The sequence below is a fragment of the Corvus cornix genome, chromosome 2 (assembly GCF_000738735.6).
Source record: "Corvus cornix cornix isolate S_Up_H32 chromosome 2, ASM73873v5, whole genome shotgun sequence".
Taxonomy (NCBI): Eukaryota; Metazoa; Chordata; class Aves; order Passeriformes; family Corvidae; genus Corvus; species Corvus cornix.
The window spans coordinates 32,683,022-32,703,770 of NC_046333.1; the positions used below are offsets into that span (position 1 = coordinate 32,683,022).

General features: G+C 39.3%; 1 protein-coding gene across 2 annotated transcripts in view; it reads right to left on the reverse strand.

The window, feature by feature from the left end:
- The window catches only part of NPSR1 (neuropeptide S receptor 1), a 58,316-nt gene that overhangs the window by 28,287 nt on the left and 9,280 nt on the right, over positions 1-20,749 (reverse strand). For both annotated transcript variants that reach the window (XM_039550255.1, XM_010398731.4), the window contains exon 2: positions 17,016-17,148. In XM_039550255.1, the coding sequence (XP_039406189.1) occupies positions 17,016-17,148 (133 nt within the window). The remainder of the gene's footprint in view (positions 1-17,015; positions 17,149-20,749) is intronic.

Consider the following 20,749-nt stretch of genomic DNA (forward strand, 5'->3'; position numbering starts at 1 on the left):
ACCTGTAAAACACATGAACGTGAGTTGGACATGTTGGCAGGTGATGAAGTACCACATGAAAATGTTGGATATGTCGTCCTACAGCCCTTAGCAAAGATGGGGAAAAGGAAATGTGTCAGTGTTATTGTTAGTGACACAAAGACAATCTAAGTAAATAAATATCACTGCTTTAATATGCAAGAGGGGAATAGAAAACCCCCTATCTTCTTAATGTAGCTTTAGTGCATGCAAGGTTATTTCCAGAACAAATTTCTGTTCAATTGCAACTAGAAGTGCTGCAGTACAGATGATGGACTAAAAGGTGTTAATGATGTATTTGCACATCTAATGTCAAAAGTTTAAAGTCATGTCTTTTAATGGGAGCTAATGAGATCCTAAGTGATGATTCCAAGTAAAGCACAGTCATTATGGCCATGTTGTTGGCAGCACCGCACCTGTGCAATCCTGTTTCTCAGCATTTTACTGCCAGCATCTGAAGAAGCCACACACCTACCTTCATTTAACAATAGAAGTCAAACTCTCATGTAGACTAACTATAAAATAAATGTCCTCTCTGTCAGATGACAATCCTGTCTGGATATCCATCCAGGAATCGAAAAGGAATCCATAAAATTTAGAGGTAATATTTTTCAAGTAATTCAGAAAGAAATCCATTTCCCCCCTTAATGCTGAAATGTTGGACCCAAAGGATTATACCATTTATCTGCCAAGCACCTTTTATTAAAAACAAAACCAAATCCAAACATAGCACAACTGTCATTAGGATTTGAATGTCTGAAAAAGGCTGAAGGTAGGAAAACCATAATCAGTCCTTCAGGGCCATAGAACAATTCTGTAGCTGTCAAAACAAGAATTAAGGCTTCCTATAAACTGACATAAATTGGCACAGCAAAAGCTGACTGCTGCTGATGTAGAAAATGCACGGTTTAGTCCCTTGACTGTCAAGTGTATCTACAAAACATATTCAGGGCTACCACCGGGCCACAGGAAAGGCTATCAAAATAACCTTCCTAAGGTTATCAAAATAACCTTCCTAAACCATCCTAATGTCTGCTTTTGCTCTGGAGCCCCATAGAACACCCCGAGTTCACCTCTTGCCCTTCATGTTTCCCTGTGCATCACTACACATGAGAAGAATAAAACCCCACTTGTTCTTGCACTCTGCCTTGCTCGAAAAATGTGAGGTTTTGAAGAAAGAAATTTATGAAAAGATGCACTAAACAGGACCACTGTTTTTCCAGCCAGACTTAGAGATGCTGCTGCTCTGTTTTCCCAAACAATGTTGCTAGTATGGATAAAGGCTGTGCCTATGTCCCCCATGCACCACGTCTGGACTATGGCACTACATGGAGCTGGTGCATCAGATGTTGTCAGTGTGGCCGAGTCAGACCTCTCTGACAGTATTGGATGTAGACACTCTTCCCAAAGGGTTCAACCTGAGACTAACATAAGGGCACGAAAACCCTCCAAGACCTACACAGAGCTTTGCTATAATGGAGTCAAAGTTCCCCACCAGTGTCAAAAGTATTTGGATTTCATCTAAGTTTTAGTTTAAGGGCTAAGACAGCCAGGCAGCAGCTGTGACAAGGCTGCAGTTGCAACCCAAAATTGAAACCCCAGCATGCTAAAATCATAAAAGACATTAGTTTTTTCAAAATTTCTGGCTTCTTTTCCTGACCAAAAATGCATTAACATCTTTGAGATTAATACCAGATATCTGGATTTTCCCTGCAGGTAATTCACTGAGATTGATTGACTATAAAGAGTGTAAACAAGAAGTCTAATTTGAAAGCTAAAATCAATTGGCTTGTGCCTTTTCCACATCCTGTCAGTCAACGTCCCAGCAAAGTACTTCTGAAATTGGAATGTCTTCCCAAATAATGAATGAATATGAAGTTTTGTGTTTATTTACAATTCACACTGAAAATGTGACTGTGGGAAAAAATTAATGAAGATCCAAGTACGTTTATCTACTTCTGAAGCAATGAATTGTGAAGAAGGGATGTGAGTATTTTTACAAACGTCTTAGAATCATAAAATTATTTAGGTAGGGAACAATCTTTGTGAGGAATAAATAGCATAATCCGCAGGCTTCACAAATTCAGCAATATGAAGAATTTATAACCACTATCATTTCAAGAATATTTTCTGCAAGGCACAAGAAACATATTGTGGAAATATTGTTAGCTTACAACAATGCTAACATACCAAAGCACTCATTTGAAAATGTATTTGGTATACTAATGAGTGGGTGTTTAAGGATTTGGAAATACATTTGAAAATGCAAAACTCTATCTTGCAGGAGTCCATTCACTTATGACATTTCAGAATCAAATTAGTCTTGAGCAAGAGCAAAATATTTTGTTTGTGATATTATCTGCACACTAAGACATCCAATAGAAGAACTCAAAACCATTCCCTTTTACAGATCCTTTCAAATTCTCATTGACATTATAAACCATGTAAGTGGAGCACAGAGTTATTTAAAAGCATACCTCTGAGGGGCATGGTTTTGGAAGCATGGCTTTGTTTTTCCAACAATCTTGTTGAATCGATTTTTTCCAGTCTATTTGTATTAGCTGGATAGAGCATTCACAGAAATGCAATTGTGTATTGTAATTTGACTTTGATCACAGTAATTTTCTTTCTTGTGTTTTCCAAGCAGTCTTCTAGAAAATACAGCAGTAATGGTATGCAGCAATGGATATTGAACTGCTTGCAAGCCACTCAGGCAGCTCATAAAAACATTATTAAAAGGCAAATGCCCTTTGTGCTCATAACTTCTAAACTACACAAGCTGAAGTGCCTTAATATTTCTAATGCATTGTAATATATTGAGATGTGCTCTCTTGGAGTTGGTGTCGTGGCTTTCCAGCTGACAGCTTGTGCTCTCCTGCCAGTCACTGTGGTCTGGTTTGACTCTGAGTCTCCCTCCAGCTCAAGGAGTTAGGAGTCTGAGTGTGGGTTGCTGGGAAGCTCAATGACTGGCAGGTGGCACATATATTCTTTCTGGAGTAAACTCTGATCTCCTACAGAAGGAACCTTTTCAGAACATTCTGAAGCATTCCCCTTCTACTAATGGGTGTTCTCCCAAACCATGGAGTCTCTGGAGATGTCCAGTCCTGCAAAGGTGCTTTGGCTCACCTGTTAATGTGAATCTGCCCCCAAAGTGAGAGTTCTGGGAGACCTGCGAAGGCCACAGAGGGCAAGAGCATTTTACCTGGTAAAGCATTCACATGTGCTGTGTATGCTTTACCAGGTAGAATAATAAAGGAGCCATTTGAAAGATATCCCTGATGGTCACTGAGAAAGTGGCATAGTGCTTTAGTTTCTGGTTGCATTAAACAGCAATCTTCCCATCTCCTAAGGTCATCCCTTGCCTGGCAACATCCATCAATGTTATGTTCAGACATATGACTTTCCTCTTTTACCTGAAGAGTTGGAAGCACACCTGAGGATGTGCTTTCTCTCAAAATCAGACCCTGTGAAGGTGACCTGGAGCTTTCCCCAGAAAGAGGAGAGCAACAAGACTTGCTGTAGGGTTCAACAGCTGAATAAGTATTGCCAAACCTTGTAGTGTCCTGGGGAATTTTTTCACCAACTTTATTTTCTGTAAATTTTGCTGTAATTATCTTCATCTTTTTTTCTCTCTTGCCTATTTCTTGTGCAAACTAAGCATTAATTTTATACTGTCTACAGGTTTTGTGGCCTTAAGAAATATTTCCACAAATTGCACTTATAAAGGATGCAGGATATGTTGGAATATCTAAGACCTTCACACAGACAATAGGCACCACTCTAGTCAGTATCAAGTTGTCAACATAGGATTTACTTTTTCAGTTGGCCTCAAGATCTTTATCCCAAATAACAATTTCTCTATTAGCGTACCATTTCCCCTAAAATGGAAATTACTTTCACTTCTGGTGTATTTTGGTGTATTAGGGACTCCACTTTAATAATGAGTAAATTGTACTGTCTTCATTTCCTCCTCTCCACTGCTCCCCTACCCATCCTCCACTTCCAGCTCTAAAAGTAGATATTTGATAATTGGATAACTGGTCTAGATAGGAGTGTGAGTGTTCCTCCCAATAAGAGCATTTAAAAGTTACTTTCAGTGATGGAGTTTATGCCTCCACCATAACCAAAAGAAGTTAGTAGGCAGAGGGCTGAAATTCAGCTTAAGTATACAAGTTGTTTCATGCTCCATGCCTTTGGCCATGGTATGCACTTACAGTAAGGTATCTTCAGGGTGCAAAACATTCTTTTAATGCCATTACTGACAGAAAATCCATACTTGAAGTAATATACAAACACTTTTCCCTGCCCCAGACAAGTGCAAAACAATTCCATGCTGTTTTCCATCAACTACCCATTTTCTCCAAGACCTCAGAAGATGGCCAACACTGAACCTTGTCTCACCCATTCTACAACCAGGTCCCAGTAAGTTGAGGTGCTACATGCCCACAGTACTCAAAAACTTTTGGTTTAACAAGCATTTGGTAGACATGTAAGTGCCTTTGAGAAATACCTGAGGTGCTCTATTTGGAACACACCTAGCTGGTTTATTTACTGCATAGAAGGCAAACTGGGAATTTGGGAGGCACTTGATGAATACCACATTGTGGTATCCCATTGAACTTGGCAAGCTGTAAGTACCAGCATACCCAAGCAGCAAGACTTAGAGGCAGTCTTCACTTAGAGCCAGGTTGCAAAGGCACAGGATACATTACTGATTGTTTGTCTAAGAAGCTTCACTGCTTGCAAGAGAAGATTTTACAGCATATTATGAGAGGACACTTCAGAGAAACTAAGTTGATGTGCAACTGATGTGGTTGTCACTTATTAATATTAGATTAGACACCTTGGCAAAGCAAAGATTTCAGGTGGGTAGTTTTATCACGGTGCTGTCTTTTGTGCATTAAAATTTCATTAGAGTTCCTGTCTTAGAGCAGTGAGATTTGCCACTAATAACTCTTTGACACAAAGAAATTTATCTGATATTTGAGTATCACAACACTGTAAAACTTCATCAGAGCAGACAGAAGAGATTGGAAATGCATGGATTCCATGAGTGGATTGGTGCTGTAGTAGAGTCGTCTCATGGACCCAGTACAGTGAGGATTACTTCAAATGGAGTGTGCCATCTAACAAGCTCAGTACTTAAAATATGTCAAGCTTGCTGTGTGCCTGCATGTGCTTCTGACAGGGATGAACAGGAATCCAAATTTAAATTGATTCTCTGAGTGAAACATTGAAGAACTGTTCATGGTATCCTCCTTTTAGAAAGATGGACAAAACACTGAAAGACCCTTACTTTACCAGGGTTATGTACAAAGCTGTCCTCAGGAGTGGTGACTCTGGATTCCATGCTAAGGATGAGGGGAAAAGCCACTCTGTTTTTCAGCCCTTTTACCGGGAAGGCTACTGACTTCCATGAGCAAACAGCTGTGACCTTGCAGTTCTTGAGAAAAGCATTTAAATAATAGAGAATGTCCCCTTGGTTTCTAAAAGCATGTTTCATTAAAACAGAGAAGACTGAGCAGCAAATGACATTTCTTGTATTTCAGCTGACCTATCAGATATCACTGGAGAGACAGTTTCCTGATGAGCACTGAAATTACCATATTTAATATAATCTAAATTTTTTCTCTGAATTTACTAGTAATATAGCAGTAACTCCAGCACTCCCATAACACATTAGAAAACCAGTGATTGATTATACAGTCCCTATCTCTGTAGCATGGGAAAGCCATTTTCTAAGAGGCCTCTCCATCCTTTTCATATGTGGCATCAGCTCCTGGTTTTCTCCCTGCCTATGGGAGCTGGAAACAAAAATATATAGAAATCAGTTCTTCCATTGAAGACTAGAAAATATCCATCAAAAAAACAATACAATCTCAAAATGTATACAGGGGTTTTTTTTGTTTTTTTTTTTAATGAGATAAATAAATGTCTCTTTTTTGTCATGCATCTTCAGGTTCCAAGAATTTCAAAGTAAACTGTTTCTTCATGCAGAAAACCCCTTATTCCCCTCTTCTAGTGTGCAGGCTTCTGGCATATTTGAATAACATTTTGTCTATTGTTCTCTTTTGCTAGTTTACAATGAAAGTAAAAATGTCTTGAAAGAAAAAATTCCTTTTTGTTTGTTATCAGTAACCTCTAAGAAACTGGCATAGTCGATCACTTCTGCTTTTCAGTGCTGTTATCCCTATTCCTTAAGAAGTAGCAGAAAAGTCTGACTTGTAAATGAAATGTTTGGAGATTTTTCCAGATGTAATTTCCATCCTATTTTGACTGATCATGTTCTTGTTTAGTAGGTCTTTACTCTTCCTTTCTTGCTACTGCCTGCTAACATAATAGGAGTGGAGAAATATGTGACTTGCCTTCAAGCTTCTTTTGGATTTTTGGGGTGTGTGTGTGTGTGTGTATTTCATGCGTGCAGAAACAGAATCCACATTGTAATTCAGTAATTTCAGATGCTTCTTTCCGGGCACAGCACTTATACCTACTTAAAAATCTTGAAGTTCTTTTCTAACCTAATCAGTTCTATGATCCTAAAGATTCTCCTTTAAGGCTAATCATGCAGCTGTAGTGCTAATGCACAGGTTTGGAGTAATATTTGTCACTTAAACTACACTTTTATTCCAGATCCCATTTAGATCTCTGCAACTACCTGAAAGGATATTGTAGAAACTTGGGGGGCAGTCTATTCTCCCAAGTATCAAGCAATAGAATGAGAGAAAATGGCCTCAGGTTGTGCCAGGGGAAGTTTAGTTTGGATATTAGGAAATATTTCTTCACAGAAAAGGTGGTCAAGCATTGGAACACACTGCCCAGGGAAGGGGTTAATCACCATACCTAGAAGGATTTAAAAGACACGTAGATGTGATATGCAGGGACATGATTTAATGATGGAGCTGGCAGCATTAGGCTGGACTTGATGACCTTTTCCAATCTAAATGATTCTGTGATTCTATGAACAAATTGTCTTTTGGGCAGTGCCTGTAAAATCTTGGACAAATTCCAGATGGCAATTAAGAAACAAATCTGAGCACAAAAGAAATAATCCTGCACTTTCCATCAGGTAACATTGCTATGCCTTGCTATGCTTAAAAATAAACAAATTGAAAGGTTCTGAGAAACACCTTCTCTGTAAAACTTTGGGGATGGGATTTGAGTCAGAGCCTTCTGAGGTCTGATTGAAATGGAGGAAGATTAGGTTCTTAGTTGTCAAAAAAAAAATAGTAATCCTGACATATTTGGTGATGTACGAACACTGGAGGGATTTATATAGTCAACTTTAGAGAACTAGATTAGGAATTGAATCCTTCTGTACAAGTCAGTGAAACTTAAGCCCAAGTATAGAGCTGCTTGGAGTGTTTTGCTCTATTGGCTATAAATTGAGCATAGGGAGGGTGACTTTGTATCTTACATACCTACAACAAGGCGCCTAAAATAGATGGCATGAATAATACCTAAAATGCATACCAGTGTGCAAGAATGCAGACATGAAATTTAATCCAATTATCTCTATAATTGGACAGTTATGTCCCATTTTTCTTCCCAGGACTGATGTCAAGATGTGCACTTTCTTTAGACTTACTTCTGTACACATGGCAAGAAGCTAACAGGGCATTTGTCTTCCACCTTCCCCGCTATTACACACAATTGCAGAATATTCTAAGTTGGAAGGGACCCTCAAGGATCGTTGAGTCCAAGTCTTAAGTGAATGGCTCTCCATTCAAAGTGACTATGGAGATCAAACCCACAACCTTGGCATTATTAGCACCCAAACTCTCACCAACTGAGCTAATCTCAGTATTAATGATGCTGTATAAAGCAAATGGTGTAACGTTCCAAGTAACAGTAACTTCCTCAGGTGAAGAATTGTCACAGATTAAAATTGCTTTGGCTCAAAGACCTGCAAATGTAAATTGCCACCTAAGTACTCAACCACTCAGCTGTAAGAGAGCGAAGGTGTCTGAAGATACTTGCCTAATCTGCATTTCACTTGGCTGACTAGAAAAGTTACCAGCATTAGAATTTTGTTGTTCTTTTTGCTGTTTCTTCCAAATACCACATGGGTGCTCTAGCATATGAGCCCAGACCATACTGCATTTTTGTCTTACAGCCCTCAAAGTGCTGTAGTTGCCCATACAAATCTTGATAATCTCCATACAGCCCTACTGGTATCAGCAGAGCTGTGATGGTGCAGTAATTTAGCTGCACAGTGCAAGTCTCAGCACAGGGTTAGAGAAATTATATTGCAGGTGAAAGGAGGAGTAAAAAGATACTGGCAAAAAAACAGCTGAAAGGAAATGCTTTCATTTTAGTCACACAGATGTCTAGTCAGGAAAAACATTTGTATGCAAAGATCTGAAGGAATGACAGCTCCTTTTAAAAGAATGGAAGTGGTAAATGTGGACCTCCTATGTGGAAATCTGTGGGTGGGTAAGTGGAATCAAGTTCAGGCTGTGTGTGTCTATTGAAATGAGAAAACGATGCCTTTGATAAAGACAGGGCATATAAGGTCTATTCATCACTTTTAATGCTTTCAGAAATTACTTATTAGCCAGGAAAACCAAACAGAACAGCAGATTCCATCTTAGTTTAAAATTGCATGATCTGGGGTGAATTTGGGGAGATAGGATTGTCACTAAGATGTTACATTAATATTTCTTATTTCCTTTCCGAGGATGTCCAGGGGACCAAACCTGAGGGATGGCATTCAAAAACACTCCTGGATGACTTAGGAACAGAAGTCTGGTGCCTGCTTGTGATTTTAAACATACATATACACTGCAAAGGAATAATCATTGCACACTGTATTGCATATTTATAGGCATGTTGTAGTTAGTTTTTCCTCTGCTTTGGAAGCAAGAGGATTTATGAACTAAAACCTATTAAGGCCCTAAAGGCTATATCAGGAAATACTCAAATTCTTTGGACAAGAATCAACACATCTAGTGAAAATACTTTGTAACTCCACAAAATACAAACTAAAAAAAGATATATCTGGCTTCAGAGTGTTAAAGTGATTGAGATGCAGATAAAATGAGGGCATATCATCTTTGTTACTAAATTCTCAGGGTCCCAGGTGGTCCATTGGAATGTGGAAAAAACCATATGACCATATCCTACACTGAAAATGGTACTGAAACTACTGACAAGCAGAGAGTGTCTGCTGTTTTGCAGTTGCAGAGTGAGATATAGCTTATATCCTTAAGCACACTGAAAATCCCACTCTGAGTCTCTGTGTATGATGAACACACAAACTGTCCCCTTCCAGAGCAATTTAGTAGAGCATTTAGGTACTGTACTTTGAGGAAAGAAGAGACCTTTTTCATGAATTCTCCTTCCCTGTATGAACCTCAGCTCTATACTTACGCTGCAGAGTGGTTTTGCTACCTGAAAGGGATCTGAAGACCACTGTTCACAGAAAACAGACTGAAAAATACTGGTTTAAGGATGTCTACCTAGTGGGTTGTGATTGTATTAATTACAAATCATGAATCATGGACATCTTGTTCCTGCATTTGTAAGATTAAACTAGGCTATATAAATAAAAACCACTGCAGGGGTTTTAAGGGGGTGATCATTCTTGCTTCCAGTAGAAAATTTGGATAGCTCATTACCTTTGTATTGCCACTAATGTGAGGGACATTGCATTCTATCCTTATAGTTACTGCACATCGGCTGATTCTTTTTTTTTTTTTTTGTGCTAGTGCTGCTGTTTCCTACTGCAGTGAGCTACAATGGATAGAGTCTTAGCAAACACAAATACTGTGTCCAGTTCTGGACTTTCCAGTGAGCCCTTGAGAAAGTATTCAAGTATCTAAAACTACATGAGCATTAAGAAAAATACAGCATAACAAGTTTCCTTTTGTGGGCTGGTTAAAAACACTTAGTATTTTGTTTGGAATTGGATTCTAAAGCAGAAGCTGTTGTCAGCAAACCTGCAGCTCATTTCTGCATTTTCCAAATGTCCCATATCTACAATAGCTCCCAGCCAGCTTTTTGGAGTACCTCATTGTGGCCTAAAACTCTCTGGTTACTGCAGCAAGATTTGCTCCATTGCCATTTCTTTGTTTTAACTCATATACTTGCTTGACTCCAATCCTTTTGGGCACATACAAGAAAGGCAAAGGCCATCCAACTGCCTTAGACCCTAGGATTACTGCCAAGTCTCCAAGGCTACCTTTTTTCTTATAGTCCCAGTCTTGTGGTATCATAACTTTACCTTCTCAAGGAGGTAAATTTTGCACCAAAAAAAATTTCTTTTTCTTTAGACCTCACAGGAAGTAGTGTAACTTCATGGATGTTTGTGCACTAGTCCCAGATTCAACGTTCCTACACCATTAGACTGGACTGGAACAAAGTATTTTCAGGACACCAAGTTTTCTATGTCAGACCTCTTGCTTCATGATTTCACCTCTAAAACATGAAATGTACTCTGTTTTCCTTTGGCTGTCTGACCAAACACTGTGAAATAGAGATCCTGATACCCCTAAAGAGAACATGTCTCCTTCACACAAAGCTTCTTTCTGTCTCTCAGTTTTGATGATGAAGTTCACTTCTGGTTTCCTTTCCTAACTTCTGAGGATATTCCACTTTTTACCCCGTCTACTTCAGGACTGGTTTGGGAGAAAATACATTTTAAGAGCGATGCATGTATTGGATATTTTCTTTGGGAAAAGAGAAAATATGTTTTGACTAACTGTTTATGCAGAGAGAAATGAATACATACACACATGCAGAAATACTCATGGCTTTTTACATAGGAAATCTTAGAGTATAGTAGAAGATGATTCATAATATCAAGCTGGAATTGTACAGCACCAGTGTCCAAGTTGCATATTACAAACTAGGGAACTATGACTCATCTTCAAATCTGAGTAAAAGTTCAAAGGAGAATTTGAGTTTCTCCTAGACATTATTAAATTGCCAGGAAGGGCAATGGACAGCAAATCTTTTTTGCCTCGTGCTGCCACAGGGTATTGCAGGCTGTGACCACGTTTATCTTTTCCTGCATTATGTCTCAGTTTGTGGGGGCACACTAATACATACCTAACTTAAAGTAAGTCCTGTGTTGCTTTCCTCTTACTGAATTAGTCTTCTTGGCAGAATAAGGATGGAAAATTGATTGCTTCTTTTCCAGGCAAATAATGCAGCCATGCAACAAATTTTCTTATTCACATATTTTCATGGGATGCATTGAATAAGGAATACAAATATTGCTCTGTTTACTCCCAGAGACCATTTATGCTCTTGGTAAATTGAATCACATTTATTCTGTGAATGCAAAATGGAACTTGTACTAAATGCTATGGTTTCCATAGCATACAGAGGAAGGGTGGATATAACCTATTTCTTTCTCTATTTTTCAAGCTGTGTGTACACTGGGGTGATTTGCAGAGTTCATAGACTTCCAGCTAGGTGTGTGGGAACCAAGCTGCTTGCAAAAGTGGGGAATTTGGATGCCATTGAGTACTATGTAAAATGTCAGTGTCTGTGCCCGAGGGAATATTAACAAATTACACTCTTTCTTCCCAGTCTTGACAAACCCTTTTCAGCAGTGACGGGAGCATGCAGTGCAGAACACAGATAATCCATTAGCAGAGACAGTTTCCTTACATGCAGAGACAGTTTCCTTACATTAATTACACTTTCAAGAGGTTTTAGGACATAATGAATATAAGAAATGCACAGGTCCTTCTTTAAATTTTAGCTGTGAATTCTGCAGTACAATTGTAACTTCCTCCAAGTCTTCTTTTCTGCAGGTAGGATGATGAAACCGCTCACCTTTCCTCAGCCTTCATATTTTTCCCACAAATTAGCAGACAGTTAGTGTGGAAAGAGGAAGAAGACATTTCTGGGAATTCATTCACTTTTCTGCATTAGGTTTCTGTGTCTTAGGTGTACAATCACGTAAATCATATTGTCAGGTTCCAGCCAAGACCCAGCTGGCAAGATAGGCAAGTTTTCCAGTCTAACTGGGAACTCTGTAGACTTTTTGGCTGCCAACAGTCTACCTCCATTAAGGTGACTTGCTGATTTAGCTGCTAATTGGCTCTGTGCAATTAACTTCCAATGCTCATAATCACTGTGATGTCTAAGGTACTTTTAAAACTGATAAATTTCTATGTATGATTTCTCTGAAGTTCAGAAATATTCCAAGTACCGTTTTCCAGATGAAAAGCCGGAACAGAGACCATTATCTGTTAATAATGTTCTACATGTTAATTTGGGTAATGGTGTTATTATATTAAGCTTTTCTACAGATCATGGAGTAACAAGTCATTTTCATTCTGTCAAGTCACATAGAACAATGAAGAAAATTTTTGAAGGAGAGGCACAGTCCATTAAAGTAGTCAGTGCCCTACTGGTTTTGGGGCAGGGGAAAAAAAAGAAGAAGAAAAAGAAGGACAAAATCTGTTCATGTCTAACTCTTGTAGCTGCACAGTTAGATGCGCTCATTTAGTGCATTTAACCAGAAAATTAGTTGGTAGTCTCTCCCTTCAGTAATCCAAAGTTATTCTAGAAGTCAGTGATTGAGCCCAGTTGGTTTTAGTCTCACAGTCATGCTCTCTCCAGGTAGAAGCAACACAGAAACAAACACTTTCCTTTAGCAGGGTCCATTTCCACCCATATGCTTGCATTGCCCTCTTGTAGCAGGTTCTCAGTGTACTGGCTTTTTACCAAACACTGAACAAAATGAGTGCAGCTGATAAGAATCAAGGCCTTCAGCTTTCTGGGTGCAACTGAAGAAGGTGGCAATGATACAAATATCTTTATATCACTTTTTAAATTACCTCCTTTTCTTTTTATTGTCTTTCTCAAGTTATCCCTTAGGATTTGGTATTTATACCATAATATGGACTGTAGCTACATATGTTTACAGAACATCTTTTGTTTTCCTGTTTATATGTAAGCTACCATAGAAGTTAGGTGATGCTCGTTCTATTTTCTTTCTTCATTACAGCCACAGCAATACCTACAAGAGCAAGTATTTCCAAACAAGACTGTCAGACTATAGCTTCAAATTTGGCATGGAGTAAAGTGCCTGCATGTATTTCTACCCCTAAAAATGAACAAAATGTAACACTGTTCCTAAATTACTGATCTCTGCTAAATGGTGGAAGAGAAAGAGAAACCCACTGAGCTAAAGGTCATGACATTTCAAGTTCCAACTTTCCAGATGTTAATGTTGGAGAAAAAGATCTAAATAAACTACCTACTTCTGGTCAATAAAAGGAACATAAATACGTTCCTCTGTCAGTAGTAGTTAAAGTTGAATGGAAAATAATGAGAAGCAAAATTCTTTCAGCAGATTTTTTTAATATCTTGCTTGATTGGTTTTGGAATTGGTCAAATAATAAGAGTTCTACTGAGTTAACTCTTTGGCACATAAATTACATTCCTTATCCACTACTACTCAAATAATTGAGTTTGATATATCCTCATGTCCACTGCTTTTACATTTTGAGAGTAAACTTAAGAAGGCCTTCATTTGGTAGAGCTGGGTAAACTGACCTATACAGATATAAATGCGTGGAAAAACAATCTTTTCTGAAAACAATATTTCCCTTCAATATTTCCAGCTTAATACAGCGCCTGTGAACTCATCCTACTCTTTGATCTTGAAGCACTTGGTGATTTCAGTTGGAGGCAAACATCTTAAAGACACTAAGACTCTGAAGGTATGTGAAGTGGCATCAGGTAGGGGAAGATGTGAGAGGTTTCCTGCCAGGAGAGATAGCTATGCCATGAGCATAACTTGCGCTAAACTCAGAAGAAATCTGTTTGGGGAAAAGTGTTTAGAGCTACCCTCCTCACAGGGTACTCTTCAGAGCTTGCTCTTTCTGAGAAACTAAATTACCTTTGAGATAGAAATCTGTAGGAAACCTAGCTTTAGTTTCAGTCTGCACAGACAAACTTGTTTCTAAGAAAAACATTTTTACAGAAGAGGAGTATGCCCAAAGGCAAACTGAAAACTGAACACAAGGCAAATATGGCAATATTCCTCTTCATTAAATTAGCTGATGCTGAGTGATTAGTACTATTGTTCAGCTCAGCTGTTAACTCTTAGCTGATTTCCTAGTGCTTAATTCCCAGATAATTTCAAAGAGATTTATGCATGAACTGAGAGTTAGACATAGACTTAAATGCAGTACTGACACAAGCATTGTATAAGTGTATATTGTGAATATTGTGAATCCAGGCTTCAGCAACATCCTTAAGCATTCTGAAGTTGAAGGGATTACTCACATTCCTACGGATTCCTGCAACGTTGAGCACCACGTTGAATTATGATGTAGTAAGGGATCAGTAAGTGTCTTCTCTAGATTTGCCGAGTGGGTTGTACCACTGAATTCTGTCAGTGTTGAAAGAAGCCTCAATCAGCTAGTTACTTCTCATCTGCATCTGGCTTGGCAACCAGTCAAGAAGAACAACAGTGCTAATTTCCTATTCATGTATTATCCACAATTTTGCTTTGAACACTTTGTTTATTCTAACAGGCAGGCTGTATTTTAATTTCATTTTGGTACAACATTAGTGGGAAAATGTGAGAATTGAGTGCACTACTCAACTATTGAGCCACAGATCAATAGACAAAAAGTTTTTAAATGGCTTTGAAATGCCTGCATTGATAAAGCTATATCCATTATTCTTCTTTCTGCTACTGGGGCTGAAATAATAAATATTTTAAGAACCTCAAAATAGATGGAAGTAGTAATATTGACTAAGCAGAAACTGTTTGCCAGGAGATTAGGCTTTAGTTGGTAGGATTTAAATATGCTTGGCATGTCAAAGCAATGTGACAAGTCAGTGTTTTCATAATGTTCTGCATCTACCTCATAACTTGTTGTGAAAGGATGATGGCTGTTGCCAGCTTGCTTTGTTCTTAATAATATTTCTAAAGATAAGAAGACGAAATGACTCCATTTCAGGAATTAAGTCATTTCCTTGTGCCAAAATACTGACAGGCAGTCTCGGTGCAGGAAGATAAATTAGAGTTCTGACTCCTGCATCACAAAAAAGAAGTAGACATGGCTTGAAAGGAACCTTGATGTTTAAGCTGGAGTTACTTCTTTTAACCTTGCAGATGTGAATGTCAAGTGAGCTTTCTATGTGAATTTTTATAATAAATGGAACAGACTGTTGAACTCAGGCAATTTTAAAAGTCAGGGATAATTTTAGGGAAGGGGAAGTCAGAAAACTCAGCAAGTGGAGCACATGGACCTCAGTCAAATTATAACATCAGCTGTATTGCACTATTTGCTGCCCACATCTAATGGTATATTTGCCTTGTTGTCTTTGCCACTGCCACTGATTATCTCAGCTCCCTCAAAAACTGCACTTGCAACGCCTTCCTCTCCCTTCATGCAGGCAGTATTTAAACCCCTAGTGAATAGTTCTCCATGCACCTCCATTCTAATACAAAAAGTCCTCTTTCCTACAGGTCCAAAATGGCAAAATTCACACTAAGACCCTTTTCCAGCACCACAAGAGCAGTAGCCTCCCCAGTACACCTGTCAGTAAGTAGAAAATGGATGGTGTCCATCTGGGGCTTCCTCTGCTCCTCTGCTCTTTGCCTGTACTTCTGCTTGGTTGCCTGAGTACATTCCATTCATCTGGGATTGGGAACTCTTTGAGCAGAGACTGTTTATTTTGAAACTCCCGTGAACACTGTAAGGTTTGATCTGTGATTGATGCTTCCAAGCTGGGGGTGAGGCTGTATTGACCTGCCTTACCTGATGGTAAATACCACTGGCACATGAAGGAAGTGTCATAAAGGTCACGACTGAGATAAGAAGTAAAGCCATTTACTACAGATGACTCAGGCAAATAGGAAAACCATCTGTCAGCACTTCAGAAGAGGAGTCACTGCAAACCTTTACCTCCTCACCTTGCAAGAATTCTCATATCACCTGTAGTTACAGGCCTGCCTCTTTGCATCAATTTGTACACCCTGGTCTATCTGCTTCAGCTGAGAGTAGTTCTTAAAACTGGACATGCTCCTGAGCAGATGTGGTTGAGACCATGAGCAGGAGTTCATTTATTTGCAAAAATGCATGTTGAAAATTTGGCAGTGGAGTAATTTGTTTTTCCAGTTTAAACACAGGTACAACAGACACCAAAGGAGGATGCGGTATTGGTGGGAAATCATACATTAAACGGCTCTTTAGTGAAAAAGTGCTGTAATTCTTACCATAGCTTAGGAAAAAAAAAAAAAAAGCAATAGAAGGAATATAGATATCCTGTATACACAAACAGTGTCTTGTAAGCAGTGTTTTGTGTATACACAGATGTCTTGTAAGCAGGGATTAGTAGCAGGACACTGTTATAGAAACAGCACATATTTTCCCTTGGGAAACTTAAACCCCCACAAATGTAGTCCATTCAGGACCACAGAGAAACAATGTGCTGCTTATGCTCATTTTCTTTTCCTCTTGCTGAGGTTGACATTTTACAAACCAGGCTTCTGTACATTTTACATTCTGTTTAAAAACTACAAAGTCCTTGGATCAGCATCCTTTTTTCCATAAAAAAAATACCTAAATGCATTTCTCTCCCCCTTTATATTGTTATATTTCCCTTACTTTGTTAAACCTGACAACATGAAGTTATTTTCACTCTTCACTGCAGGAGCATAATTGATGGAGTAGTTTTAGTAGAAAAACACAAGAGATTCATCTTAAACTAGTTTAATTTAAGCAGTTCTATGACAACAGCTGGAGACAGGTTCTGGGAAATGCGGATGCAAACTCATACTGGAAGATAAGATTTAGTGGCATCAATGAGTTGCAGCTGCTGCATACTACTACATCTAGCAACATCTTTTTAGATCAGAGTCAGACTGAGCCCTAAGATAAACAGCCATCTATTTGCTTTATGGCAAGCTGCAACTGGTGACAACTGAATTCTTCACCGCTCAACTCACATTTTCTTATTGGTCATTTTAATAGTGATTCCTGTGTAGGTCAGGTGCCCTTTCCCCTCCCATACACTACCTGTGATTGCCAGCTGAGTAACAAAGTAGGTCATTCGAGATTTCCGCTTCCTCCTCCAGGTAGAGAAGAGCACAGTGGCGTTTCCAGCAATTGTGACAATAAAGAGAATCCAAAGAGTCACCAGCTGCTCTGTCTGCATTAGAGAGAAGGGAAAAAGCAAATAGATGGGTGGGTGGGTACTGGCTTGGGTTAAGACAGTCACTTATCCTCAGACAAATGGGATGAGAACGGAAAATAGGAGTGAAATTTGAATTTTGCCAATTGATATCTACTACTTAGTCTAAAAGACATTCTTGTTTTTTCAGAAAATACTTAACATGCATCACTGGTAGTGATGTTCATCCCGGTTTGGTTTGCAGTGGCTGTATACTACTCCTCTCTTCACAAAACCACTAGCAGTGTCAGTATTCCACAGTTAGTGCTAAAATGAGAGTCAGCTCTCAGCTTTCTTGTGCTGCTCCAGCAAACTGTGAAATAACCAGCTGCCTCGCTTCATAAGGAATGTTGATAGATGGGCTCCTTTGGAGAAATGGGGGAAATAAATACTTCTCTCTTTCCCAACTTCAGTGAGTCCGGGTCGTTCACGAGCCTTATGAAATTCAGACATCCACTCCATGATCTAGATGTGCACCAAGACGGAAAAGGAAGCATGACCCACTAAGGAAAAGTGTAACTGTGTAGCGACTGAAACGTGATGACAAAACGTCCCCTAGTGGTGTGTGTACAAAGAAAACAAAGCAAGAAAGCTATTCGTGCTCTCAAAGCATCAGGATGCTCTGGCTGCAAGAGCAACAGGGTGTGTGTCCACGTTTGCTTGTTTGGTGAGTGCACACCCAATCTGTACATCCTCGTAACTGGGGTGAGTTTTATGTTACGTCAGTGCAGTCATTTGGGATCTTCCAGTTCCAGACAGCAAACCCATAACATGGGAGTTAGAGGAAAATGGAGGAGGCAGGCGAGGGATGCAGGTGAGGAGGGGTGCCAGGTGCTGGCCCTACAGATGTGACCCCAAGGACCTGTCCTGAGCAGGTTGGGGGAAGGATGCTGTAAGTGAGACCCCACTTACCTGACTGGGTTAGTAGAAGCAGCCTTCTGGTAGAGCAGAAGAGGATACTCATTAAAAGCATTTGGAAGCCACTGTGGGTGAGCAGAAAACAGAGTTCCTTCTGCTTGCAAATAAAATAGCTCACTGTGAGCGTGGGGAGGGAAGGTGGAATGAAAGTAAGGGAGCAGGGACACGGAGCTTTCTGCTTTGTAACTAGCCTCATGCCTCCTCAACTCTCAGCCCCCTCCTGGCCAGGAGTCATGGTCCCTCCTCGTCCCTCCCATCGTCCCCCTGGGCAGCCGCTCCTGGGAACCAGCGTCTGCTTTCCTCCAGGTAGGGAGCCACACTACCTTGTGGATTATGTGGTCATGCAGGGCAAGCAAGACCTGATGAGGAGCAATTTGAGGTTGTACTCTGTGCCTGAGCCCAGTGATCATTTTAAGCAAACAATGAAGGCTGTGTTGAAAGGATTTCACTTTTCACAGCATGATGATTTTCACCAGCATAATCTACCATTCATGTCATCTCACCTAACTTTAAAGTTCCAAAGAGACAGAACTATTCTAAATTGTCATAGTATTGTCTAGGTAATAGCAGTGTCTCAGAGATGAGTCACCACTCATCTCACCTACTTTGGGATGGGCTGTCTCCACTGATTATAGAGTGACCTAGATGAGACAACTTGTGTGAGCTAGATACTTTTAGATTAAAAAATAAAAACCACCTTTTTGGGGTATCTGCAAATCTCTTGAATTTCTTGGAAACAAATTTCCTTCAAAATGTGTGACAGAGATAGGCGAAGCTATTTTTATGGGGGTGCTGTTCTTAGTACAGGAATTGGAAGGAAATATCTTTTTGGAAGACAATAAAATCATAAAACGTAAGATTTCACATAATTTTTTTCCTTGAAATCAGTGATTTCTCCTCAGGGTTTGTTTTGTTTTTTCCATTTCAGAAAACCTGAAGAAAATAAGGGACTAGACTTGTTCCCATTTTCTTTGGTGTAAAATCAGAAGAGCATTTTCTTGAAAGGAATTCTATATTCATGTGTTATACTGATATGGATAGGAACAGAACAAGGATCTGACATTCAAACCTTCTTATGATTCCCACAGAAGAAATAGCTATGGAGCAACAGAGATCTTGTTAGAAAGATGTTTCCCCACCACGGGAGCACAGCACAAATGGTCAGTTTAAATCCCTTCTACCAATTTAAAAGCAATGCTTTTTAAGCAATTTTAGACTCCAGAATTTAAACCAGACTGCAAAGATAACTTAAAAGATGCAAACGCTGAAAATAGAGGTAAGTCTGAAAGGCTGTAGACAAAGAAATAAAGCCAAAATTTCTATTAATCTATTTGTGGGAGCTGCCATTCAGACAAAAGGGAAAAATATCTCATTCCTGGGGATTAAGGAGCCATAAAAATAGGCAACTTAAATCACTGCAGCCTCTCTCAGTCTATGTTAACTTGCAAAATGAAAAATTCCATGGTTATTAATGGGATGCCCACTGTGATAAAGGCCTTTGCAGAGGCTAGGATTAGAATTCAAAATTATCTTCATGAATTGGAAACACGTAGTGGGAAAAAAGAAAGATGCTGTCCAACAAAGTAGAAGTGCAGGACTACAGTGTAGTGAGTGTAATCACACTTGGTTGGACCAGCCTTCAAAATGTCAACCCTCACACACAGCGCACATGCAAAGTGCCCCAGAACATCATGACATCACCCTACCATGACAGCAACAGCCACCACCACTTTGGGATCAACACCACGCTCATGTGCCTCTGCTCTAATCCTTCCACTGGGCCATGCCCACTCCTGGGCACAGTGCTTCAAGAGGGACACACAGCAATGAGTTGACATAAAGGATATAGTCAGGCAAAATGACTGAATGAATCAAGTTGCTAAATCCAGGAAAAGCCATCTGCAGGAAAAGATGAACATAGCCTTGAGGACACAAAAAGACTGATGTAGAAAAGGAAAGGACTAATCTTTTCTTTAGATCCACTGCAGACCGGACAAAAATCAAAACTACAGCACAGAATTCACGATGAAAATTTAAAAAGAAAAAAAAGACTTAAAAAGATATCATAGATAGAGAGATTGATTGAGCCAGTAAAACTTCCATCTGTGAAGGTCTTAAAAATAGTTATTAGATTAGAGAGATAGCTGATGTATCCTTGAATTTCACTTCAGCTGAATTTTCTCTAGTTTTATTTATCATGTTCAGGTTGCTTAGACATAGAAGTGTTTAATTTCATGTCTTGTTCATTCATCAAACAAAAGTCATTTCTTAGTAACAGTCCTGGACAAGGTAATCTACAGAAAACATTTTTCAATAGCATGTTGTGCAACCATCAGAAGCATTCTGATAGAAAGCAAGATAATAATATCTCCCAAATCTCTGTGGACAAGGGTTTCTTTTGCAATGGGCATTGATAACTACACTACACGAGAATACCATGAGAGACTAGTGTCATAAAGCAGTTATTTCAGGTTAGAGATGTTGTTGACATTATTAAGGTCACCAACAAATGAAAGTCAAGAGGATTTCCTTGACTTGACCAGAGCCATTGCACATGCTGCTGTCCCACAAGGCTGCTGTGTTTGGAGCATGGAGGTGCTTGACATCCAGAGCACATATTTGTGCTTTGCTAAGTTGCTCTATGATTAAAACCAGGTGAAGT